The following is a 27,172-nucleotide window of genomic DNA, read 5'->3' on the forward strand; positions in this document are numbered from 1 at the left end:
AAGATCTCTGGGAAACACGTTGACCTTCCCCTTAACTGCCTAAAAGAATTCAGATGAAAGACCTGCTCCAGCGAGTTGCCCTCACAGGTAACTAGAGTTGAATATGCACTAGAGTGTGATGGCCAGAGGGAGCCCGGGCAGGTCCCCTTTGATCGAAGTCCTCTCCGCTCTCATTGTTACCGATGGCCCAGCAACCATTTACTTACCAAACATTTGCTCCTCCGTCTCCGTAGGAATTGTCTTCCTCCGCTTTGAAGCCCCAAACCTCACGCCCACTTCATCCTTAGCTTAAGATGGCAGCTCACCCCAACTGCCACATTTGTCCTCAGACCCTGTATGCTTCTAGAACCCCAGTATGTGCATACTAATAGATTAGGTATTATGGGGTTAGGTATACACAACCCCTAACTGCCATAATCTCTCTCCTGTCAATGTGATTACTAGCGCAGCCACAACTTGGAAGGGAGGAAGGAAGTTGCTGTTCCGCCCCAACACTGCACACTCAGAGCTCGCTGGGACGGTTGTACTGCCTCTAGCGCTGGGTCAGGGAGAAGCAGGCAGGGTAAAGTCCTACTGGCTCGGTCTCCAAGAAAAAGAAGTGGATTTTGTTGGACCTCTTTCCACCACCTCATTTCCATCTCCTTCCTCTTCCCCCTAACTCTCCAGAGTGTTGCTACCTTTTTCAGAACTGCTCGTGATGTTCATCATAGCCTTAAAAAAGTATTGGTCGGGGGAACCTAGTATATATGACTTTTTCTAGGTCATCCCTCCTCCCCAAAGCCCAGACATTGGCTATCGGTCTTCTCTGAATCTTGTGGTTAGATGTAGCTCTTGGATCCGAGACAAGGAACCTGGAATCATCTGTTCTAACTCTCTGATTTTATGGAGAAGCAAATGTTACTGAACAGAAATGGGGTTCTATTGCCCGCTGCCCATAGGCAAAATCTGGAGGCAGAGGTTTGGTGAAGAAGGAAAGAGCTAAACAATTCAAAAGCTAAACAATTGTGGAAGAATGGTCGGCTTCTGCCTCAGAGCCCGTTTTCTCTAAAACACCCAAAGAAAAATCGCACCATCCTCTGCCAGGTTAGATCAAGGCTGTGCCTGGAGTTCATTCTCCATTTAAAATACTGCCCTGTGGGAAATGCAGGGGGCTGCTACACCATCATTGGGATGCTTAGCTTTCCCCCAGCCACGGACCGGCTCCACGCATCTTTCTGGAGCCTGCGTGCTCATGGCCCTCGCAGCCACAGCTCTGCTGCCACTTTCTGCATCTGAAGCCAGGCTGCTGTCAGACCATGTGGTTTCCGGGGCCTGCTGGTCCAGGAACGCTCTGGCCCCTGACAGAGCAAGCATGGAGAAGGTGAAGGGCTGAGTCTCTGCCCTCCCTCTGTTTAAAAATTCGGGCCCCAAATCCCATGCACGTCAGAGCATCCACCTTCCCAATCAGTCCATCCTTTTCCCAGGCTAGACTGGGCGGTCTGCACTTCGCCCTGTGGCCGTGTTGCAGAAATGGGTAGGAGGGGTTTTCCTCCCTCAGTCCTCCTCACCATCCTAGTGCAATCCCCATGCAACGTCTCCCTCTGTTCTTATGCACTGTGGTACATTGGTTGCCGGAGCAACGCAATGCTGCTGGCTTGTTTACCCTTTACCTGGGGGTAGGGAGCATCTACCACGTGCCTCACTGCAGCTTCAGTCCCGCAGTGTTTCCTGCAACCGCGCCAGTATCACAAACGTAGATCCAGAGAGAGGCAATAAGACCTGTCTGGAGTTATAATTAGTGCCAGAGGCTCCACCCACTGCTTTCCCCACCATATCCTGCTGGAATACAGGTTGCACAAGTCCTCTCTAAGAACTGCTATAGCTTTGTTTGTCAGTAGCAGAAACTGGAGATAACACTATCTGTAAGAATCCACATCCTACAGGTTAGGGTGTAAAGAGAAACTGAACATTATCAAGTTCATCTTTTGTGTATAGCCCCGCCCCTCCTGCTCCGGCTGGCTCTAAATCTTGCTTTCTTCTCCTGGTCTTTCCAAAGCCTGAGCCTGGACTTCACACCCACCCGAAGATGCTATGTTGGGCTACTCCCGAGTGGTCAAAGAGTGGAAGCTTGACGTTTGCTCATGTTGACACCATCTTTTTCATCTTTCAATCTGGTTGGGAGAGCATGTTTTTAAATTACTTAAAAGACTGCTGTTTTCATGTTTGGAAACCAATTCATAATCATTGTAAACTAGATTTAACTTGGAATGCGTAATATGTGGGTGGCTAATTCCTGCCACAATTCAGAGGAGAAAAAAATGTGAACATAGAAAATAAAAGAGAACAAGTTCTGAATGTACAGTTAAGAGCTTATTTATCCAGCCTACGCTGAGAGTATTTTTTTTACAGAGCTGACTTTTGAAGATCCCATAATATATCCCATGTAATCATAAACTTTAAAAAAATGAAAGCAGTCGTTGATGGATATTTGTTTAGAACATTTCAGAGGCTTCTCTTACTTCTGGAACTGTGGCCACTGGACATGCTCGGTCCGTTCCTGAGGCGTCAGTGTCATTGCTGTGACCTCTCATTACCGGACTGGTCCAGCACGCTGTGCAGTCGCTGTCCTTCACGGTGTTTGTGGCCCCGCCACAGATGAGCTCCAGATACTCCGGATGTTGACTCCTTCTGTCTCTTTCTTCCTGTCAGAGTCCGTCATCTCTCCCCTCCTTTCGGGGCAGGTGCGTGCGGTGGAATGGGAGTGGGAATGCAAGTTCCTTTAAGTTAGTGTGACCGACCATGCGCTCTGGATTCACTGGGGGTGCCAAGAGGACCCTACAACACTTCCTGCCTCACCTCACTCTTGACCTTGCCCTTCCATTCTAGTGCCAAGGCTCTTTCTTTTGTTCATTACTGTTTGCACGAGACTGCATTAGCTACGAACCTTGTCTTGCAGGACTATTTATCCCTTTTGACAATTATTTAGAATAACAATGATAATAAATAGAATAGTTGTATTAATAATAGTGGTAAAAGAATGATGAAATCTATCATTTAGGACAATGTTTCATACGTAATGTAACCACGCAGAAACCTTATTTTCTTTAATTTGGCCTTTTATTTTGGGTTGTTTTCCTTTGACTCAAACCAGCCTCACCCGGCACCCTGACTCACCCACCTCCCTCTCCGTTGCTGAATCATTAAACCCCCAGGACAATGAGGTTCTGGTCAGCATCCAGCAGTCTTAGAACCAAGGTCCTCAGTCTACTGGTTATTGAGAAAGAGTTTTCAACCAAACTACGCATAGTATCTCAGCCTCAGTTATGTTTTAGCTCTGTACCCAGGAAAGCGAAATGATCCCAAAGAACAAAACTTTGTGAAATTTGACAGAACAACTCCATAGCTTATATCAGGACCAAATGCAATGATCAATAGCACCCACCACTCAGTAGAGACTATGACCCTGAGTCTTTGAGGCTTGTGATTAATGATTTTTCCCTATGTAATCCATCCCCTGAAAATCACCGGGAAGTCAGGTCTCTAAGCATGAGCTACCTGTGACTCTGGGCGTTGTATCATGTCCTTCATAAATCCTCATTTTCTTGGCTGCAAACTCCTGTTTATGTCTTGCTGGGCTTTGATGCATGCAGGCATATGAACCCCTTAAGTCCAGTAACAGTAGTGTCTTCTGTTAAAGTAACTGCAAAAAAGGTCATCTTAGTTTCATCGTATGGTTGAGGACAATAAGACTCAGAGAATTCAAAGTTAGGTGTCTTCAACTCCAAAGATCATGTTCATTGCTCTGAATCACTTCTTCGGAACTAGACTAGAATAACGTAGCCTTATTTCTGCCCCAGATACGCAACCCCAAACCCCAGCTAGTGGCTGAGTCTTGGTGGGCTGGTGGCTTAATGCCTGGGCACACTACAATCTTTTGAAGAAGTTTGACAACTGTCAGCACTTCTATATTCGGCAGGAACATTATTCTAATCACCTGCTCCCTAGTCCTGCTGGAGCAGGGCAGGTAAAAACATACCGCTTCTGGTCAAAGGCCGTTGCAGGCTCAGGTGAGCAAGTTCTTTAGACTTCTGCATACGGTGGCTGAACAGTGAATGGTGAAGGTGTGCGCATCTCTCCTCCGAGCAGGTCCTATAAGCTTCATTGATTATTGAATCAGCTTTTGTCTCCTTCTGGCTCCGCAGAACTTGTTTCTGTTGCCTTCCAGGACTTGGCTGTTCTGAGAATACTGAGCTTGCAAATGAGTGACCTCCAGTTAAATGAGGTATTGTTATATCATTTCAAATGTGTTTGCTCCTGGCAATGGACTGGGGAGCAGCTATGGATCTCGTCTCACGTGACCATGGGGGTTGAACTTGAAGCATAGTGGAGGCACGCCCAACACCCCCACTTCTTCATCACCCAGGGCACACTGTGTATTCCCAAACAGAAAAAAAAGCTGGGAGATAACACACCAAAATAAACCACAAAAGCATTTGTGGAGGGAGTGTGGAAACAAAAACCATGTCTGAAAGTCCTGTGATCTGCTCTTTCCTGTAATAACTGGCAAACATGGAGAGGGTACGCATGCGCCCTGTGCCTGGCACTGTGCCAGGCCCTGACATGGATATCAGACCTTCGTGAGCACTCATCCAGTTAGCAGGTAAGGGAACCAATTGAGGCTTTAAAAATTTGCGTAATAGTAAATGTCTCAACGGGGGTTTAATCTTGGCAATCTGCTTCCTGCACCTTCGCCCAACTGCTGCAATTAAGAATAAGACGGATCCATTCTGACCTGAGAACAGTGCAGTCACCCGTAGAAGCTGCGATACTAATGGAACGTGTACGTTATCCACGCGCCCTGCAGGAAGCTGCCTTCAAGAGAAACGAAGGGGAGTTTTCTGATGCCTCTAAATGTACCAACAAAACAGTAACCTGCTTCTGAACCGCGCCAGTGTGAAAGGCAGGAAAATGAAGAAAAAGAAGAGCTTGACCTGGGTTTTTCCTGCGAAAGAATGGTGTGCTGGTTTCCAGAGGGATTAATTGTGCGACTCAGTAGCTGTCAGCAAGTGGGGAGGATCCCTGCAAGCGGGAAGCTACTGTCAGTGGAAATGAAGAGAAAGACGGAAAGGAGAGAACTCGTCCCATCAGATGTGGAACAAAGAGGCCGTGGCTTACGATCAAAATAGACCAAAGTCCCAAGGTCCGGAGTGGAAGTCGCACTGGGAGAGGCAGAGGTGCAAGTTGACCAAGGGCAACAGGGCCTCAGGGAGAATGATTTCACTGGGTTCTCTTGCCCCTGTTTTAGCCAAGAAAGCACTGATTAACTCCCTCCTGGCCATTTAATTGGGTTTGTACCTGAGGGGATTTACCTATCTCAAAATAGACAAGGAAAAAGATTCTCACGAATCCCTGCTCAGCAAAATGGCCAAATCCATGACCTGGTTTTACTCAACTTGGGGCTAAATCCTGAGTTGTCCTTAGGGGCTGGTGTGGGGGGTTTCTCTTCCTTTGAGGTCACTTTCACTTGGGAATACTTGCTGAGTCTCTGCAAAGTTTACAAAGAAGATCAGCAGGATTTAGACTTTGATGATGACACTGATGATGAGGAGGAGAAAGGGGTAGGGGGGAGAAGAAGAGAAAGAGGAAAAGGAAGAGGAGAAGAAGGAGGAGTTGATTTTTATTCCTTATTGATTGATTGCTTCACTCCACTAATCATTGAGGTCCTGTGTAAAGGTTGTCCTGCAACTGAGATAACTGGATGGAACCCCCTTCCCTCTGCCTGGTCTCCAGACTCCTCCCATCGCACGACTGCACAGAATACCGTGGTGGTGCAGGCAGGAGCAACAGAGACGTGAGGCAGCTGTGCTCCCCCAGCTTGCTAATCCTGCCCGGGTTCTCACGCTCGCTCAGCAAGGCAGGTGGCTGAGACGTAGCCAGGCTGTAAGTCTGTGGATTCGACATCAAGTGGCAGCAGGCTGTCCTCTGTGAGCGTGGACAGCCATGTCCAGGCTGAAAGAGTGTCCTTGGACGATGGCCTCATTCTTGTTGGACCGGAAGTAACTTCTTTTCTGGGGGCATTTTGGTGTTAACCAGTATCTCCTGTCCTGTAAGAGCAGATGTTGCATCAGAGGGTGACAGAGGGGGCCAGTCACGCTTCCATCTACCACTTCTATGCTTTACAGGCAATTTGGACAGGTGAACACTTCACACAGTAAACATGCTGCATTTTTTTAAAAAAATCCTCTTATCATCAAATTCATTACATTTTAAAATGTTTTACATACCCGTCAAAATGCAATTTATATTATAAGCTGAAACAGTCTGCTAAGAGTGCTAGCTGCCTTCTGAAGCCGTCATCCAAGGAGACGTCACGGATTTGCCTGTGCGAGACACACCAGCTCTCAAGGGGGATTTTCCAGGACTGCTTCACTACAGCCATGCCTGTGCCAAAAAAATTTTGGTGTAAATCCACCTTGGGAATATACAAGGCTTACTTGGCACAGACTTGACATTCAGAATTGGTAATAAGCTCCGGCTCTGGCTGAATTCAAACCCTGGCTCTGCCACTTGCTCGCTGTGAGTCTTTGAGGAAGTCACGTCACTTCTCTGTGCCTCCGCTTTCTCATCTGTAAAATGGGGATGATCAGAGAACGACCTCGAAGAGCGCTGTGTACATGAATCAATACGTAGACCCATGCGCCTGGCACACAGGGCTAGGGAAGGGCTTGCTTTATTATTAGTATCATTATTATTGTTCATTGAGCACCAACCACACTGTGGGCACTGGACATCTAGTGAACCAAGTCAAGACAATCTGAGCTCTATAGAAAGAGGAAGACATCACTTAAAAATGAAATTCACCAGAAGGTAATTTCAGCTTGTGTCTTAGAAAGGAAACCCACAGGATGCAGTGATAAGGACTGAGGTTCGGGGCTGAGAGGCGAGGCCCCTCAGGGGAGGCTCCTCTTGGGCGGTGTCGAGTAGAAACTGAGAGTGGAGGCTGGGAGGAAGGAGACCGAGCCCCTGTTATTACCGTTAGCAGAGGCAGCACCACATGTATCTGCTTGATGGTTTTATAACCCAGGTTCCACGCTGGCCTTTTCTTTTCCTCCCACCAATATCTTGACGGGTATCAAGGATGATCCCCATTTTACAGCGGATACTATCAAGGCTCAGAGAGGTTAAGCAACTGGCTCACGATCACGCAGCTTCCCCCTGGCAGAGCCAGGACAATGGCGTGTGTCCGTCTGAGTCCAGAGCTCACTGTGAGCCTCTCCGCTGCCCTCCGCTGCCTGCCTGCCCACAGGCTGCCACCGGGGATGAGGATCTACTTCGATTTGGGCCACGTTGCTCAGTGCATACACTGTCAGTTTCTCTATAAATTAATTTAACCCCAGAGAGGGATCTTCTTAGTGTGGGTAGCCAAAGTGCTCTGTGTCTGAGCCCCATCTTTCACTGGACCAGACTGACAATGGACTGACCATTTCTAAGTTGACAAGCGCCCCTGATGCAGTCTGTACTTTAGAGGGTGAGCCAGGCAGGCAGGCTGGAGACGTGCCCCGCCTCCCCCTGCCAATGTCGAAATGATGTGGGCGTTTCTCTGAGGTGCCAACAGCTAGGCTAGGATGCTGGAAGCCTTTGCTCTTCTTTACAGAGTGGCTGTCAGGTGGTCTGGTGTTCTGTGAGCGCCGGGCATGCATGGGAGGGCAGACGAAGTACTTTCTCGTATCCAGCGCCCACCTTCTCCAAGCTGGGAGCCCGTTCAGGGCTCTGTTGGAGAGCGGGGAGCCCTCCTCTGCTGTGTGCACGCTGCTGATCCTTCCTGTTGGGTTATGGATCAGTGTGGTCAGGCTCACTTTTTGTTTTTCAGTAAAACTTCCTGTAAAGTCTCATCCGCTGGAAAAGCCTTCCCCACACCATTGTAATCAATACAATCCCTCTTTTACTGCTTTGCTGCCATTTCACCTGGACTTTGCAAAGGGAGGAATGAAGCAAATGTTCTCCCTCTACCCTCCTGAACTAGAAGTCAAGGAATCTGGACTCCCGACGTGGCGGAAACCACATTCTTCTGGATCGGGACGTGTGGGTGCCCTGCGGAGCCAGTTCCCAGAGGCTCCTGAACCTTCGTGTTTTGGAAGCAGGGAGAAAAGTGGGGTTAATTGAATCTGAGGGCATTTAGAAGCTTTCTCCGGGGAGGCGACAATTTCACTCGAGACTTTGTTGTGGAGGTATGGTTTCCCCAGGCAAGGTCTTTGACATTCAAAGACTCAACCGTACAGTCCTCTTCACAGATAAGTTCTAATCATGGTCTTGTTAAGCTCTCGCCATAGTAACCAGCAGCTCCAGGGTGTTGCGCAGTGAGACGACGCTAGAGAGCGTCGGGGATACCCAAGAAGCAGGGAAGGCTGGCCTGGTTCCGCTTCATTTCTCAAAGTATCTTCACCTGAGCTCAAGTGTGTTTCAGCAAGTTGATGTGGTTATCAGCAGTAGCTTGCAGTGCACTTGCCCTGTGAAGACGGCAGAAAACCTCCCTCCCTCCCTCCCTCCACGCGGGTCTGTCGCAATGCTTGAGGAGACTCAGAGGCCTGGGCGTGTGTCCTTTGGGTGAGGGAGAAGTGTGGGCTCCGCCTCCATCGTGGCCACATGTGGTCCGACTCAACACAGTCTGCATCTCAGGGTATGTTTAGACATATAGCTCTTACGTAACTTAGCAAAGCTAGAGAAGTCCAGCACTTTCAACAGACATTATTTATTTAAATTAAAGATGGGTTTCCCTTGTCCATTGTAGAAAGATCTTTGGGTGCATGACTCCAAAGATCTTTGGATGCTGCAGTGTCAACACCTAAAATGAAAAAATTCTTAGTCCAAAAAAATATTGAAAACAGCTCTAAAAACTAAACATAATCGCCGGGATCTTTGGAAAAGAGAGGAGAAGTGGGGGAGCAGTCATTTGAGACAGAAGTGAAGGGTATTTGGGTGATTTTTTTTAGCTGTTTTATTAGTCTTTCTTTTTTTAATTTTTTTTTCATGTCCCCCATTCACTCTTCAAAACTCGTTACTTTTTCTTTCTATATTTAACTTTCTCCCAGGTATACCTTAACTTATCAATGCTATCTCTCTTCACTCTTCCTTCCATTCCTATCTACACAAACGCTGCTTCATGTCTATGCAACATGGCCATCTCTGCTTTGAAGCAAGAAAGTTTTCTCGCTGTGCGTAAATTTAAGATTGCGTAAGTGCTGAATGAATGACCAAATATAACATCATGCATATGTGTGCATATGTGTATATGCACACACAAATATATACAACATAGATAAATTTATATATGTGGATACATGTGCACAAATATACATACATATGTATTTTATTTAATAACTCAGAATGAATTCTAGTTCCTACCACTTTCTTGGAAAATTTAGTCTTACAAACGATAGCGACATTATTTCCTCATCTATGACAGTAAATTAAAAATCTTCCTTGGAGCATTTTATATTTACTAACTACCTTAGTGAATTGTGAGAAAAGACGACACAGTTAAGGGAAGGAGGCAAATGAGAGCAAAATTCTCCAAAAGTTATGAATTAGGAAGGATACGCACATTTGCTGCTTGAAGGCCAAATCAATACTCATATTATTAATACTGCAAACAAAAATAGCAGACATGTGTGAAGAGTTTATTCCTCTTTTTAAAATATTTTCTCTGTGTCCACCTGTATGCTAAATATGAAGGGGGTGGAGAAAGGACCACCTGTCTGGGTTGATTTCTACCTCCTCACCCACCCGGCCCAATCTACTAAGGCACGCTTACAGCTCAGAACCCACTCCCTTTCTTGCAGTTTTGCTGCATATTTGAAATTTTTCATAGGAAAATATTGGACTCTATGTCCAACTGTTAGCCCCTTTTTTCCATCCTTTTGGTCCTCTTGTTTGCGAGGTAACCGTGGTGTGTCCTGGGTTCCCAAGAAAGGAACTCTTGGAGGTCCCTTTCCTTGATGACAGAAGGTGAAAGAGAAGGAGAGAGAACACTGGGAGGCCCCCAGCAGTCCGTCAGTAATGGGGATGAATTCCTCAGAGGCAAAGAAGGCATCAATGGTAATACAACTCCAATAGCTAGAAAGCATCTCATTCGTTTCCCCAAAGGCTTTGTCACCTGCCAAAACATCTGACTGCAAAAGCCACCCTAGAGGTTAGCCAGACTTCGGGAGGGGAGGCTGGAAAGGAGTCTGGGAAGCGAAGTGCATCTTGTCTGCCAAGCCGTGCTGCGTGATGGAGGGACCCGGCTTCCCGCCCCGTCCTGCTGCAGGCTGGAGCTGGTGGACTGCTTAAGCATTCAGCCGGTGCCCTTCTGCTTTTGAGTTACTCAGTCACAAGCAGAGGACCGGGGACTAAGGAGATAGTTGGAGAAGGCTCCCTGAGGGGCATGGGAGTGGGTGGGGGAGGGTAGGCACTGACATGCAGGCCGTCTGAAGGGGCAGTCACACTTAAAAAGACATCTCTATAATCACGGAAGCCCACTCTGTGCTGGGTCCCTGGTGGACACCACTTATATAGATAGTCAATACACACAGGCCAGACAGGCTAAATTGTAGCCTCTGTTCAGCTAAATGCCCTAGTTGTTCAGAGTAAAAAAAAATGGTTTAGATTAGCACCCGGGCTCTCTGACAAAGGTCCGCAGGGAGTGAGGGGACTTGCCAGCACCATTAGCATTTTTTTCTTCTTTTTCCAGCAACACTAAAATATGTTTGCTCAAAACAGAGAGAGATGAGAAACTATTGGCAGCCAGTACCTCTTGAAAGAAACAAAAATGTTTTACTTCTCTGGCAAACACTAATTAAAACGGTGCTGTATTGTGACAGATTACTGAGCAATTAATGCCTAATTGGGCAGTATGCTAGATGCTTCTGTGAAACCAAGTTTACTGGGGCGGGAGTGGCAGAGCCTTACAGCCAAACAAGACTTCTCCGAACTTCCTGCAGCGCCGCCCCCCCAACACACACACACCAAGGAGTCCAGAAACCAAAGAAAATATTTTCACTCTGACTCTCAGAGTTACCCTGGGAGCATTGGCTTGACAGAAAGATCCTGACATTGCAAATCCTACTGGGGATTGCATCCTTCCCTCATTTATAAGCAAAATCCATTTTCTGCGAGATATTTTTAGTGCAAGCATCCCCTGCCGCCCTCTTCTGTTACAGTAGACCATTAGACCTTGAAGCCAGGCCAGGCAGGCAGGTCACGTGACTTCTAAGCATCTCTCTGGCTGCCTCCTAAGTGACTGGTCTTGCAGGAGTCAGGGAATACTAGACTCTTAACCACCAAAGTCCTTCCTGAAGACTTACATTCCTATTGATAGGATGTGAAAATGCCTGACAGCCGCGTTTTCTGAGAGGTCAGCTTGAGTGGCTCAGTCAGCTGAGTGACCTCCGTAATGGACGTTTTTTAGCCCTGCAAGCTGCCTGCCTATGTAAATATAAAAATGTATTAGGCTGCATAACCGCATGTGTGGGAACAGAACAACCACACCATTGAAAGGAAATCACAGGCTCGCATGGGTTTGGTTAATGTGTGCATACTTTTGATAATTCGTTTTGATTCAGTGGGTGCCACATTTCAGATGCATCGATTCCATTTCTGGAACTTAAGGGCTATGGAAAGTAAAACCTCAATGACTTAGTGAGGTGTCTAGCAAAATTTCCTTCCGGAAGTGTTTATATTTAAAAAAAAATAATAATCATTTTCAACTCTTTACATGACACTCATTTGCCTTTGAAAAAAATTGTCAGTGTGAAGTCAGATTTGGAAAAAAAATGTGAGTGTAAGTCAGATTTGCAGTTGTTTAGTTTGAAAAAAAATGATTTATTTGAATGTCTATGGGAAAGATATATTTATTCGGAGCTCTGAGAGGAGAATGGAACAGGATTGGTGTAATGAACAGGAAACAGGCTCTCAAAATGAACTGAGAAATACTCTCTGGTCGAAACGCTCTAATATTCCTGAGTGTGTTCAGTTTCAGTGGATCCAATCTTTCCCATCTCTGCATCCAAGCTATTTGGCGCTGATCAGATGATCAGAGCTCAAGGAAGTGATTGGAGCCTGAGCTGGCTGCAGCTGCAATGTAGGCTGTGTTCAGGGACAAGGAGCCACTGTTTTGCAAACATAGCATCAACATAGAAGTTATTTTGTGGGCTCCAGGATGCAGCAATGGGCTGCACTGCCAGCATTGTTCTGCTGCAAGCTTTTCGTTCTGTGGTCCAGAGGAGCTGTCCACACATTTGTAGCCGACACCAGGAGGAGGAACCATCCCACGAAATTTTGCCTCTGGAAAGTGACGATGAAATGAACAGACCCAGAACCCTCGTTATAATGGTATGGTATCTGTGGCAGAGCGGCCTCACTTGATTGAACTCTTATTACAGGAGGAGGTTACGATTTAGGGTTATGGTGAGTTCGGCTTCAGATCAAGGAATGTGTGACCTAGAGTTTACTACTGTGCTTTATTGTTTGGGGGAGACCTTTTAAAACCCTTTCTATTATTCAAAGAGATGATTTTCTTTCTCTTAGATCTGTCAACAAAATGTGCAGTGTATCGGTCTGTTACAAATTCTTTCCTGACTGACCTTATGTATGCTATTACTAACTTTTATGCAGGAAAAAGTGAACATTTTGCAGTTGGTTTAATTAAGTTGATTTTATTTTATAATTCTAATTTGAAAGAAGAGCCTCAAGCAGATATTTTTGTAACACAGGTAACCCATCAAGTTGGATAGATGTTGGTGGTTACAGCTCTAACTTTAAGGTAGCTGGAGCTTTTATTTCTGACTCTGCAACAGAAATGTTTCTCCAAAGGGCTTAACGTAGGCACCCAATCGGAATAAAGTTTTTGAGAATTCTGTGGAATGCATGATGCTCTAATTAGGAAGCTGTTTCTCACCTCTTGTCTAATTACATTTTTATTTATGCTTTAATTATGACAGACAGTGTTACTCCTACTTGATGCATCTGTGTGATCAGCAAGAATAAAGGAGATGATAAAGCTTTTCCTTCCTTTAGGTTCAGGGAGATATCTGCTTAGTCACTGAAATTCCACGTTAGGATGGAAACGGTGTGCTAGAGTTTCCAAAACTGGGGAGGCACTGAAGTCTGGGTGGTTTCAGTACAATCGACTTTTATTTTCTCTTAGATTTCAGTGTTCAGATATCAAGGATGTAGTAAATAATGAATGAAGAGCACCTGTTACACTAAAAGTTTTTAAGTGAAAGTCATTTGGCTCGGGCTGTGCCTCTGAGTGACAGAATACTAAGCTACAATATTTTTATGCTTACTTCTTTAACAGATCAATATTTGGTTTTTGAAAAGTGATACTGTGCTTGAACTATTTGGCTATGATTACCTCCGAGAGGAAACACTAGGTAGGAATAATTTCTCACTCATTACGCTGACAAGTTTTCACAATTAAATTTCTGAAAAGATCTGAAACCTCTGTTTTCAAGTTGGACTCTTGTTAGTGTCAACACATTCTGTACCTCTGTGTAGGAATCATACTGCCTCAATCATTACAAGTCATTTTTTCCTAATTTTACTAATCGGACTATAAAATCTTGCAGCTAGGAATTTGCAGAGAGAAGTATCTCAGAGTAACTGAGAAATAAAAAATAATGAATTCACTTAATAGCAGTGCCTTGTCTTTTCAAAGATTTTTTTTATATTTTTACAGTACCTTTATGGTACATGAAGTGAGGATAAATTTACTGATGATGATAACAGGGTTTTACAAAGATTGAATATCTTGTTTGCATCACACGGGGTCTAAATGACAAAGCCTGAAGCCGTACTTAAATCCAGGATCCCCAAAGCCAGTATACTTGCAACTCCTTTCACACCTCTTAGGAAATACTGATGAAACTGAATTCTCATGAGCAGTCTTATGGGAGTCTTGGGCTACTCAGAGTCACATGCTCATGCAAAGTTACTGTGTATTTTGAAAGTTTCCTCTGGGCCTCTCCAAAATTCACCCATTCAACAACCATTTATTGTTGACCTACTGTGAGTCAAGCACTGTTGTAGATACTTGGAAACCACTCATGAAAAAACCTGTCCAAGGCTGTGCCCTAAGTTGCAAAGTTTTATGGAGGTAGTATATTCTGCAAATCCTGTTGTTATGGAAATGCTATAATAGGGCTGTGATGCTTAGTGCATGAATTTAAGGTGGTGAAACAATTTCATAATTTCCAAGTTGGTGGTTTGAGAACTTGAGTTCACTTAGGAGTTCTTATTTATACAAATGCTTGAACACTTGGTGCTCCCCAAAGACTCTTTCAGGGTCTGGCATGGAGCCCAGGAACCTGCATTTTTAGCAAGCACCTCTGGGTGATTCTGACAGTCTGAGAAGCATGGCTTTGGAAACTGATCTTCCAAACTCTCCCCTCTTCTCTTCCTTTAACCTGATAAGCTAATGTTCTCGCTCTGACTCTAAGCTTCTCAACACATTAATTTTCTCTCACTTTCTCATCACCCACTAGTCACCAACTTACCAAATTGCCTGTGCGTGTGTGCATGCATGTGTACAGTCACAGTCACCAGAGTCAGAGACTCTAGGTTGGAATCCTGACTCCATCACTTATTAGCTGTGTGACCTTCCACATGGTATTTGACATCTGTGCCTCTTTTCCTCATCTGTGAGGTGGACATAACGGTTCCATCAGCCCAGAACAGAGCTATTATGGGTGTTTAATGGAGTAAAGTATATGTCAAGTGCCTAGAATAGTGTCTAGACATATTAGTAAGATGTTCAATAAGGAGGATTAGGAATGTCCTGACTGAAAAGTGACATTTGTGGAAAGACCTGAAGGGGGCGAGGGAGTGACCGTGCCCTGCTGGGTGGGGAACTGTCTCAGGCTGAGGGACCAGCCGGGGCAGAAGTTCCTACGATGGGCAGAAGCCCGGGGTGAGTGGCAAACAAAGGGGAGGCCATGGTGACTGAGAGCCAGGGAGAAGGTGGTGGAAGGTGAGCTCTCTGTGGTTACGAGGGAAGATCATGCCGGGCTCGGCAGGCCGTCGGCAAGACTTGGTTTTTTCCAAGAGTGAGAAGAGAAGCCATTGGAGGGACAGTCACAGAAGTTGATGGCATGGGCTCTGGAGCCAGACCATCAGGATTCAAGTCCCATCTCTGCCACTCACGAAGTGTGAGGTCTTTACAAATGACTTGACCTCCCTGTGCCTTCATTTCTTCATTGAGGAAACAGGTTAATGGTGCCTACTGTATAAGGTTACTTTGAGAATTCAGGATGTTAATATGTGAAGAGCTTACACCAGTGCCCAGTGGACAGTCAGTGCTTGACTGATTCCAAGTGCATTGATTTAGAGGTTCCTGAGCAGGGTGGGAGGGTTGGTAACAGGATGTATGGCTGCAGAGGCTCAAGGGTTGAAGCAGGGAGACCACTAACCAGGAAACCATTTCAGTGATTCCAGCAAAAGACCTGGATGGTGGTTGTTGAGGTTGGGAGAGGTGATGACATCTGGATATATTCCAACAGTGGGGCCAGCAGGAAGGTTGGCTTACAAATTGAACACCTGAGTGAAAGAAAGAGAGGCATCAGGGATGAAGGTATGGGCTTTTTTGTTTGTTTTACTTGTTCTGTTTTTGCCAAGAAAAACCAGAAGACTGAGTTGCTATTCAGAGAGGAAAGACTAGAGGAGAAAAGGTGGTGAGAAAATCGGCATTCCTATGTCATGTGTGAAGTGCCCATTAGGTCCATACATGCAGATGTCAGATAGGAAATCAGACATGCAAGTCCAAGTTCTGAGGATCAAGATACAATGCCTGCCACAATGCAAATATCACTTAAATTATTGATGAATGAATAGATGCTCTTCCTTTCCTAGTTTCTATAACACTTACAGTATATGGATTCCTTTGCAGTTAATCATACTTTGAGCTATTTCATATTTTTGGAACATACATTATTTACATATGTGTCTTATGAAGACCAGAGAGGATTAAACTATGGGAACTACTTCAAAGGAAATGAAATTATCTCTCTTCTTACTCTATAATAAATCTTCTAATTTAATGAAACTCTATAACCATAGGGATATTAACATGTTTTGTCCAATTCCATCTTTTTGAATGGTTGCGTGATGAAAACACAACTTGTAAGAATTCGAATCTTGAGTTCAAGTTCTTATTTCATTTTAGTGAGGTTGGATCGTGAATGTACTAATATAAGAGTCCCCTGGGAGGGGAGCTTGTGTAATGTAGTGTGATTTTTAAATGGCTTGCCATAGAAGGGTGTGATGTGGGACTAATAGCACAAGGAATCCCTGGCAGTCATTTTTCATTATTTTATTGCTGTTCTGTTACAGTTGTCCCAATTTCCCCATTACTTCCCTCTGCCCCATCCCCCCAGTCCCTCCATCAATCCCCCCCTTGTCATCCATGTCCATGGGTCATTTATATTCCTTGACTAGACCCTTCCCCTTCTTTTTCCCATACCCTACTTCCACCCCCTCTGGTCCCTGACAGTTTATTCTTTATTTCCATGTCTCTGGGGTCTTTTTTTTTTGCTTGTTTGTTTGTTTGTCTTGTTCATTAAGTTTCTCTTATAGGTGAGATCATATGGTATTTCTCTTTCAACCACCTGGCTTACTACACTTAGCATAATGCTTTCTAGTTCCACCCATTGTTGTCATGAAAGATAGGAGTTCCTTCTTTCTTTCTGCTACGTAGTATTCCATTGTGTAAGTGTACCAGTTTTTTGATCCACTCATTTACTGATGGGTGCTTAGGCTGTTTCCAGCACTTGGCTATTATAAATCACTCTGCTATGAACATAGGGGTGCTTAAGTTCTTTTGAATTGGTGTTTCAGGATTCTTAGGGAAATAAAAGAAAGCATAAACAAATGGAACTGCATCAAATTAAAAAGCTTCTGCACAGCTAAAGAAAACATAATTGTGGAAAGGGAACCAACCATATGGGAAAATATATTTGCCAATGATACCTTGGACAAAGGTTTGATCTCCAAAATATATAAAAAACCTATATGACCCAACCTCAGGAAGACAAACAATCCAATTAAAAAATAGACAAAGGATCTGAACAGACATTTCACCAAGGAGGACATATAGAGGGCCCATAAGCCTATGAAAGGATGCTGAACATCACTAGCCATCAGAGAGATGCAAATTAAAACCACAGTGAGCCACCACCTCACAATGGTCAGAACGGCCATCATAAACAAATCAACAAACAGGTGCTGGGTAGGATGTGGAGAAAAGGGAACCCTGGTGCACTGTTGGTGGGAATGCAGGCTAGCAGTCATTTTTCCTTGTGAACTAATTTTGAACTGAATCTCAAAGCCACCAAAAATGGTGAAATTAATTGATCCTTTTTCTTGGGTATAAGAATTAACTGAATGTGATCAGAGGCTGAGTAATTAGCATCACAAATCTTTGGCGCAAGGTTTACTAAATTTAAATTACATTCAGTAGCATCTCAATTATATCACCCTGCATCTTTCTAGTTCTCCAAATGATACAAGTTTAGAAATGATAAGGAACAGAGAAAATAGATACAACATCTGAAGAAGAAATGTTTAAAATTTAAAATCACTGCAATAATAAAGAAAAGCAGAAAAATTAGGTGTGTATTGGAGATATGTAGAAACTTACACTAAAAACAATGAGCAAATCAACTATATCTGGATATAGATAGACATAACTATTTATTAAATATATGTAAAACAACCCTGGTTAGTGTGGCGCAGTGGGTTGGAGTGTTGTCCCATAACTGAAAGGTTGCAAGTTCAATTCCCTAGTGGATATGTTTGAGCGAGAGGCTATAGTGTGAAGATGAAAGACTTTATTACCAAGTAGAAATATGTGCTTACATGGCTAGAAACACATAGGCTCGATAAATCAATGGTAATAAAAGATCCCTTAACTTTCAAAAATAATCAAATGAAAAAAATACATTGTAGTTCTTGTTTCTGTTTGTTTCTGCACTTTCCAGAAGAGTGGATTATAAGGCTTATCCCCGAGTATCAGGATTCAGTCAGTATAATGAGATCTCGTGAAACCTGAGTAGCACAATTGAAGATAAAATGAATCTTTTAGCACACTAAATACATAGACAGTGTTTTCCTCATGCTCCAACAGATTTCTCTAGATAGCTGTTTTGTTCTCTCAGATTTTATTTCCATGGAACTGATGTATTCAGGGGCTAAAGTGTAAGATTTTTGAACTCTATTTCCCATCACCTGCTTTATTCTGCTGAAATATATTTTATGTTTTAAGACCATGTCCAACAAACTCAATAGCCACCCGAGGGGTTAGTCACAGTCAGAGGGTCCAAACGTCGGAGGTTCAGAAGACAGCCATGGGACAGCTGCACCCTGCGTCGGGTAGGCGTGGATGGCACTGGGCAGGCAGCCGCTGCCCTGCTGTCATGGAGCTTACCGTCTGGTGGCGGAGACAGAAAGGACTCAAACAAATGTAAAACTGTAACTATGATCGGAGCTTCAAATGAGAGTTGCATGTCACCTTAAGACTGTGTTCCCTGGGCCCCCGACTTCATCAGTGCAGTCAAGGAAGGCTTCCTAAGGAAGTGTCCATGGAGCTGAGACCTGGAGAATGCAAAAGAGAAAAACATGCCACATGTCAGTCTGTTGGGGAAGGTCATCGAGAAGGCATGACTGCAGGATTGACCCAAGAGCTGGACTCAGGGAATTGCAGGCTCCCCCTTCCTCCCCTGTGCTTGGAATGTGCTCTCCGCGCCCCTCCCTCGTACTAGAAGCTGCCCAAGGACACAGCCCTGAGACAGCCATGTGATGATGAGCCTGTGTGGGCTGGGTACTTGACTAACCCAGTGAAGGCCCCCTGTGGACATGACTGACCCCAGTGAAGGCCTCTACATAAACTTTTAATGTTAGACGAGCAGATGCACAAAATGACTTGTGGCCGCCCATGGCAGGTCTCCTAAATTCCCTGGCTTATTAAACCTGCCACCAACTAACCGGGAGTGGTTTGCCTTCCTCTTTGGTCTCTGCTCTCCATCTCTGGGGTCAATTTCAAATGACTCCCTGGAAGCTCCCAAGGAAGTTGCAACCTACCACAGTCCTAATGTTTGTTTTGTTGCCATGGGTGAAGAGCCAGAGCACATGGGTCTGAATCCCTTGCAGAACCCTCGGCTTGCTGCGCAGTGGCTGGATCCAGTATTTCATTTCCCCGTGCCTTGGCTTTGCTGTGTGTAACATGGAAATCGTGAGGGTACCTGTCTCTGTTGGTTTCCTTTTTCCGCTCTAACAGATTGTCACATCGTGAGAAGCCTAAAACAACACGGGTTTATGATCTTACAGTTCTAGAGGTCAGAAATCCAAAACGGGTCTCCCTGGATCCACATTGGCAGGGCTGTCTGTATTCCTTTCTGGAGGCTACAGGGGAGAATTTGTTTGGGGTTTTGTTTGTTGTTTTTTGCTGCTCCTTGTTTGTTTTCTTTTTTGCCTCTTCCAGCTTCTGGGGGCTGCCCGCATTCCTTGGTTCTTGGCCCTCTTCCATCTTCAAAGCCAGCAGTGGAGTGTCTTCAAACATGTCTCTGCCTCTGACCCCGACCCTACCTCCCTCTTGCACTTACAAAGGGCACTTGTGACTACAGGAGACCCACCTGGACAATCCAGGACACACTCCCCAGCTCAAGGACAGCTGATCGGCAACCTTAATTTTATCTGCAGATTCACTTGCCATGGAAATAACATACAAGTTCCAGAGCTTTGAACGTGGCGATTGTTCTCTTTACCATAGTGTGTCATAGGGTTACTTTAAGAATTCAGAGAGTGAATACAAGTAAGAACTCACTAAGTGTTAGCTATTGTGATTTCTTTTATTGTTTTGTTGAAACTGAGAAAGTTTTACAAATTTAATGTACTTTAAAGAGTTATTTTTGGAAAAAGACTTGGACTGCTTAAAGGAAACAAATTATGCTTCACAGAATAACGAAAAAAAATAGAAATTGAAGGTCAGCTTATCTACTGGAGCACTGGAGTGCTTGCTGAATAGATTGTTCACTCAAACAGATGATTCAAAGAACACTTGTGTTTGAGACTCTCTTCTGTGCTATCCACTAATTGCTACTTCTCTGAAATTTAACTGTTAGTTTCTTCTCTCTTTTCTCTCACTATTCACAAAAGGATATTGCATCTTCCCAGCTCTTCAAATTATGCCCAATTTAGAAATGATGAAGAAGAAAAAATATATAACATTCTAAAAGAAATGGTTAGAATTTAAAACCACCACAATAATAAAAGCAGAAAGTCAAGTGAGAGAGAGAGAAAAATACATTTTAAATCCAGTAAGAGACAATTGAGGTTATCAATTTAGAGATGAAAAATTGTCTGTAGCTCAATACATGTCATTGTAAGTTTATTTCAGTGTTTTCTGATGTGGTGCATTTTTATCACAAATTGATAGCAATTAAGACATCCTTAAATTCAAAATTATGGACTCTAGATTCTTCTGGAAGTAGGTGCTCAGTAAAAGGCTTCGTGGATGAATGAATGAATGAATGAATGAATGCCATATCTGATGGGCCCTAAAGGAGGCAAAGCAGGAATCTGCGAGGTACAAAGATGTGGACGCATTTGGTAAATTATCAGGATCCCTGCCGTGTTGTCAGTGCCCTCCTTGGCTCGCACGCACTGTGTGGGAACCGATTCAACACCCCGCAGAACGTGTTCAACTAAATCCTCTTTCTGTGTCAGAGAAACTGATGATGGAAATAATGCTCACAAAATAATAGCTATGTAGGGAGTGCGCCCAGCTACCTGTCAGGTACTTTGTTAACAACTTTGCAGTGATCTTTTCTCGTTGCCACAACAACCACTGGAAGAAATTCATTTTCTTCTTATTATTGAGGGGAATATTAAAGCATATAGAGTAGCTCTTTCTAACTGAGATACAATGTGAGTTGCATTTCACTCACGTTTTTAACTTTCCAGGAGCCACACTTTCAAAATTTTTAAATCATGAATTCAAAAATACATTTTCTTTAATATTTAAATCATTATTATTTTAGTAGGTAAGCAATATAAAATTATTAATGAGATATTCTACATTTTTGACACTAAAACTCCAAGACCCAATGTGTATTTATACTTATAACTCATCTCAATTTGGACATTAAATATTTATCACTAAAACTACTCAGTATTTAGGTTTCATAAAATTTACCATTGCAAGAGTCAAGAAGCTTTGCAACTTCATGTTGTTTTAAACGTTCGGCCTCCTTTTGTCCACATAAGCGCAGTTGATACTTACAAGTATGTGCGCCATGTAGCTATGGAGTTAGGTGTAGACACAACTACAATGTGATATTCATTAGCCCGGTAACCAGAGTTTTAAATGGAGCCCTGTGAGGATGGAAAAAAATACCTTTTTTAGACATTTAGGATAGAATCTGTTATTTTGGAGCCTTGTCAGAATAAAACCCGTGAGGACAACATTTTTGAGATAGAATTTATATACCGTAGCAATTATTATCTCATTTAATCTCTTACCATTTAGCAGGAAATGTCAGTGTGTCATCATTTTGTACAGAATAGGGAATGCTCAGTGCCAAATGGACTTCTCAATGCCAAGTGGATTAAAGAAGAATTGTGCTGAAGATCACGCAGGACGCAGAAAATTGAGAATAGTGGCAGGAGCTGAGGGCTGCTGGATGGAGTTAAGACCCAAGGCCTTACATTTTATTTATTATTTATTTATTTATTTAGAGAAAGAAACATGGATTTGTTATTCCACTTAATTTATGCATTCAGTGACTATAATAGTTGTTTGTTTATTTGTTTGTTTGTTTTTTTCAGTAGAAAGGCCAACATTTCTTTTCTATTGCTCTAGGAGTGACATTCTGGAACTCACAGTTGCAAAACAGTAGAAATTTGGTCTTATATCAATTACAAGCCATGCATGGGACAATTGTTTTGTATATTCAAAACAGCCTGTGTCATATCGTGCTAATGCAACAAAGCCATGCTTTTTATCAAATAGAGATATTTTCTGTAGTGAACGTAAGACAGACAGCTAGAGCTGTCAGTGGGGCAGTGTCCTTTCAGGATTTTCTAGTGCCCACATAATTCGTAGGTATCAGGAATGGGCAGCCCCTTCAAAAATGGCTTTTGGAAGAATCTGGAGGAAAGGAGAGGACAGAGAATGGATGATGTACGCTGAGCACTTCATGTTTGGCCAAATATCTGAAGGCGTCAGATAGTCTGTTGTACCCACTTGAGTCTTTACAGAGTGATGTTAATCAATTAGCTGAACTCTTCTATAAATAGTAAGTAATTACATTCACTGGAAGCCACAGGGATGTGATTAATAATACATTTCAGTTTCCCAAGTAGCATTTCACTCGGCACTTAAACGTGGCTATTTGAAAAGTATATTTCTTATACAAGGAACATGATAGGATTGAAATTTATTTCTCTGAAAATAGCCCTGTGAGAAGGAAAATATTATAAAGTTTTATATGGTGCCACTGGCCCTTCCTGCATGCAGGAGTCCAAGTCTAGTTTCTCATTTAAGTATTTTCAAGTGAATTCTTAAGAAATAGTGCTTTAGACTTCAGATTGTGTGAGCTGTATGGAAGTTTCAGGGAAGACAGTTAAATCTTAGTAATTATGGAGCACCTGCTGTATTAGAGTTCTAAAGCTGAGCTCTCTAAGGGATAGAAAGGTAATTAAACCACCAGTTCTACGTCTGAGAAGGTCCCACAGCAATAGGGCAGCTGGTCTGTACTGAGTGAATACAATCTGAAGAGAAATGATTGCCATAAGAGCAGTGTGCAGAAAGGGCCGTGAGGTTTCCATAGAGGGGTAGAGAAGACAAGGACCCCTCCAAGAAGGGCTGGATTATGGACTATTCACAGCATCACAGTGGGAGACGAGGGCAGAAAAGGAAATAACAGACGTCTTGTGTCCGAACATTGACCTTGTTATAGTAGACGGCCCGACAATGCCTGTCGCCGGACGTGCAGTCGACAAACGTTTACTTAGTATTCCCTGCACGCCAGCTGCTGCCCCATCTCCGGCACGACGTGAACTCTGGGCCCTTCCAGGATCCGGACCAGACTCCCTTCACTTTGCACGGACTGTGGAACCAGAGCACTTGTCCACCAGGCCTCACACGTAGTTTCGACCTCACACTTAAAAAGTCAAATGGTTATGTTTTGGGGAAAAAATGCCCATCATTGGATCCAGGATGTAATTGTTTTTAAAAATCAACGCAACAATTATTAATACTTCTTCAATCAGTTAAAAAGTTTATTCATAGGTGTCCTTTCTCCTACCAAAAGAGTTTCTGTTTCATCTGATGTAGTGATAATGAGCTAAACCATCAGGAAGAAGAACTTTTGCTGTGGACACGTTATGTCCACAGCTAGAAATAACAGCACGGCTGCCCTGGGCCTCTCCCCTGAACCCTTCTGCATCATTCCTTCTCCTGGTCTCGTGTCCATGAGTGTGCCTTCTTGTACCACTGCTGTATGTCCCTTCCGAACTAGCAGGGGGAAAACGGAAGGGAGCAGAGTTCTGCTTTTTGGAGGATGTGTTGTTAAAAGGGAAGATTTAAACTTTAATTTGTTGATGATACTCAAGACTAGTAATCACCTTGTCTCGGAAGTATTTAAAAGCCAGGATTTAAACCCATGGAAAACTTCTGGCTTTAGTCCTGGCCCCCCGGGTCCCGTGCTTCTTTGTGCTCTCGAGAGGAATGGCTGGCGAGTCAGGTGGCATCCGCAGGTTTTGCTTCAAGATCAAGCCGTGTTAAAGAATTGTTTGTGTTTAGAAAATGAATGAGATTATATTTTGCTGGTAGCAGCTCATCATTTAAAGACAACTAGTTCACTTTAAACTCTATGGGATGCTTTTTATTACATTCATCTACACGCAGTCTTCTAAATTTTACCAAGGAAAACACTCACAAGAAACTTAACATGGTCTAGTCTTGTTCATCCTGCATTGAAATCCTCCTTTCAAATAGAAACATTTAAATAGATATTAGAAAATGTAATGTGCAGAAAATGGCTCTTTGGGTATTAGACCAGAATGTAAAAAAGCATGATGACTCTGGTGCAAAGACTCTTTATGTCCCCAAGAGTCATGTAGCAGGATCTCACGCTAACCACACACATCCCGAAGGCCTCCTTGCCTCCTTGGACTCCTCTGTCCTCTATTTCTCTGCTCCACAATAGATGTTAATATTATATTATTTCCCCCAATTTTTTACATCTTAAATATTGCTTCCCGGTGTTATGAAACACATAGGTTTGGCATAAGGAACACCAGCTAGAAATCTTCCAAAGCCAAATAGTTCTTCCCTGAACTAAACCATAGAGGAGTAAGTTGTGCTTCTGGTGGGTAAGGCTAACCTTATTAAATTCTATAGTAGGAGGATCAAGTCCAAGCCTGGGCAGTTGTTGATTATTCATTGTTAATAGCGTATCAAAATAATTTTGGGATAATAGGTTTGAACCTGCATTGGAGAGTTTCAGAACTTTATCATCACTTTGACTTTCCCCCTTCTCACTCCCTCATATCATCATTTCTCTTGTTTTTGAAATAAAAATTTCCCATTCTATAGTTACACTAAAGCAAATTTTTCCTTGTCTCTCACGTTTTAAGAAAAGCCTGGTACAATCATTGGTTCTTACAGATTTCCTTCATCTCTTTTGTGATTCTGTACATTTTTCATGCTTTTTTTCCTTGGAGAGGGCGGAATTTGGTGTTCAGTCCACCTTTCCATTGTAACAGGGAGGGCAAGCTATAAGCATTTGTTATCTGATACAAAAGATGTCAGCAGGGAAAGTCTTGGCATCCCATTTGGATTATCCTGCTAAGGCAACTGCAAGTTGTGTGATTCCGTGTTGAGACGGAGAGGCCAGAGAGGTGCTCGTCTGGGAGATGGTAGGTGCCATGAGAGGTGATTCACTGCCTCACCTCAGCCATCCGGCAGGAAACCATGACCATGGACGTGGTGGACTCGCCAAGGTAATGGCATCGGTGCTCTGGAGGGAAGGTTTCTGGGGTAAACCCAGGACTAAATCACCTCCTCTGACATCAGCAGGGAAAATGCCAGCACGGCTGTGTGGTCACTAGGGACTTGAGGTATGGCAGAATCCTATCTTGACCATCTTTCAAAGTATAAGGAAAAATGCAGCCACAGCAAATCTGGAAATAGTATCATGAAATTATTAAATTATTCAAAAGACTGTTACAGGTTTTTATCATGATTTACATGATTACCAACACAAGGAATCTACGAGGATATGAAGAAGGAAGAATAACACTCTCTGAGTTTTCCAAGGGTAAATGTAGAGAAGAAATATCACCATTGTTAATCTTTCATAGCTGTACTCTCATAATAGGGTAGGATTTTAGAAATATCAAGTGTCCTCGAGATTATTCATAATCTGCCACTCTTATTTTATTGAATGAAGAAAATGATCAACTCAAGTGCTCAGTTCCTTATCCTGATAGGTGATATATTTGAAAAGTACGTGGTGAGAATCAGTTTAAATGTATAGATAAATAACATAGTAATAGCATGATCACCTTTAGTAATAAAGTTCTTTTTTCATTCTTAAAATTACTTTTTAACAAAAGGCTTACTTCCTCTTTAAAGCAAATATCACTTCTTAGAGGTCTTGCTTAGCATCAAGATCCCATCATTTACATGAAGAGGCATTGAGCCATGTCATTTATTGCCACACCAGATTCTCACATGAGGTGACTCGGCATCAAAATAGTTTTTATTTTGAAAAATTGAAAAAAATCAGCGTGCAGTGATGCTTTCAGAAATGCACAGAGATGCACAATGGCTTCAGAAATGCACAAAATCTTATCTAGTCCCATGCATTCCAGGAGGGGGCCTTCTGGTAGGAGCGTTACAACAGAAACACAATTTCATTACTGCAGTCAAGATACTGGTGTATTATTCACCTTTGGGGAATCATCAGGAGTAAATTATTGATGTGATACAGACCTGGATTTACTGCAAATATATCGGCACGAGAAGTCTTTAGGCTTGTTGTCTAATGTAGAGGGATTCGGTAAGGCTTAGAGAAGATTCCTAGTTATAATTGTCCCACAAAGCCAAAAGTTCCAAATTCCAATGCCTATGGACCAAGAAAGCTAGACCAGAAGACATATGGGAGTGGTGGGGAGCATAGCAAAGCAAAGAAGGCATGGGCCCTCGAAAGGGTCAGGCTACTGGTTGGCTTGGGCAACTCTTTCCATGCGAGAAGGTAGGATCAGTATGGTCAGATCTTGAATTTTCCAAGAGATGCTAGCAACCAATGTGTTTATGTAAAATCTTTCAGTTTTTCAATGCTGGCAAGTAATTTAAATATTCTAAAACACTACTGGCAGAAAAACACCATTACAGGGCCAACTTGAGTCATAGGCTGCCTGGTTGTCATGCTCTTATAAAATTTTATTAGAGTTTCACTTTAACGCAGGGTTCCAACTGAAGGAGCCAGTGGGAATGTTGCCCAGGATATGTTAAGATATGTTTGAGACCGATATGAGTAGAAAATGATTTTGATGTTAATAGAAATAAATGTAAGGCTAGAAATTATATTTTGACTTCGAGAAATGTGCTCTCCAGCTCCTGCTGCAGGAAGATTTACACAGGTGTAATTGATTAATAACAAGTCAGACTATCGTTTCTTGACCTACGAACAATAAAAGGGGGAGTGCGGCAATAAACATCTGACAATTTAATTTTTAGCAACCTAATGCCAATAAAAGACATGGATACTAATGCATCAGAAGCAGCAAATCCTTTTTAAAAGCGTGTTTACAAACCAGACAAGAGCTATCACCAGCGACGGAAGGCCAGAGGCAGAGGAGGGGTGGGAGGAGGATGCAGATGTCCCGTCTTTTCCCCTGAATTGGGCCATGAGTTACTTTCCGTGCTGACTGCAGTGCTTACTCAGAGCTTACTCCGTGACCCTGAGAGTCCGTTCCCGCTGCGTCCTGTGAGGCTGGGATTTCACAGAGGCCAAATCGACCCCAATACACACACTTAAATAGGCGTTCATTTTTGTCTCGTTTAAGGACATGTTTTAAGCATTTATTTAAGTTACACACTTGCCTAACTGATGTCCACAAGTGTTTTAGACTGCTTTAGACTGCTTTAAACAGT

The 27,172-nt window shown here is 43.3% G+C and overlaps 1 protein-coding gene across 3 annotated transcripts in view; it reads left to right on the forward strand.

Moving 5' to 3' along the window:
* DOCK10 (dedicator of cytokinesis 10) overlaps positions 1 to 27,172 on the forward strand; it is a 227,440-nt gene that overhangs the window by 45,406 nt on the left and 154,862 nt on the right. Inside the window, exon 1 of one of the 3 annotated variants that reach the window (XM_045853114.1) lies at positions 12,149 to 12,348. The exons of the other annotated variants lie outside the window; for them this stretch is intronic. Within the exon in view, the coding sequence (XP_045709070.1) occupies positions 12,184 to 12,348 (165 nt within the window). The 5' untranslated portion in view covers positions 12,149 to 12,183. Of the gene's footprint in view, positions 1 to 12,148; positions 12,349 to 27,172 lie in introns of those variants that run through there. 3 annotated transcript variants of the gene reach the window in all.

This window comes from Phyllostomus hastatus, unplaced genomic scaffold, assembly GCF_019186645.2.
Source record: "Phyllostomus hastatus isolate PE091 unplaced genomic scaffold, TTU_PhHast_1.1 phas_contig_137, whole genome shotgun sequence".
NCBI lineage: Eukaryota > Metazoa > Chordata > Mammalia > Chiroptera > Phyllostomidae > Phyllostomus > Phyllostomus hastatus.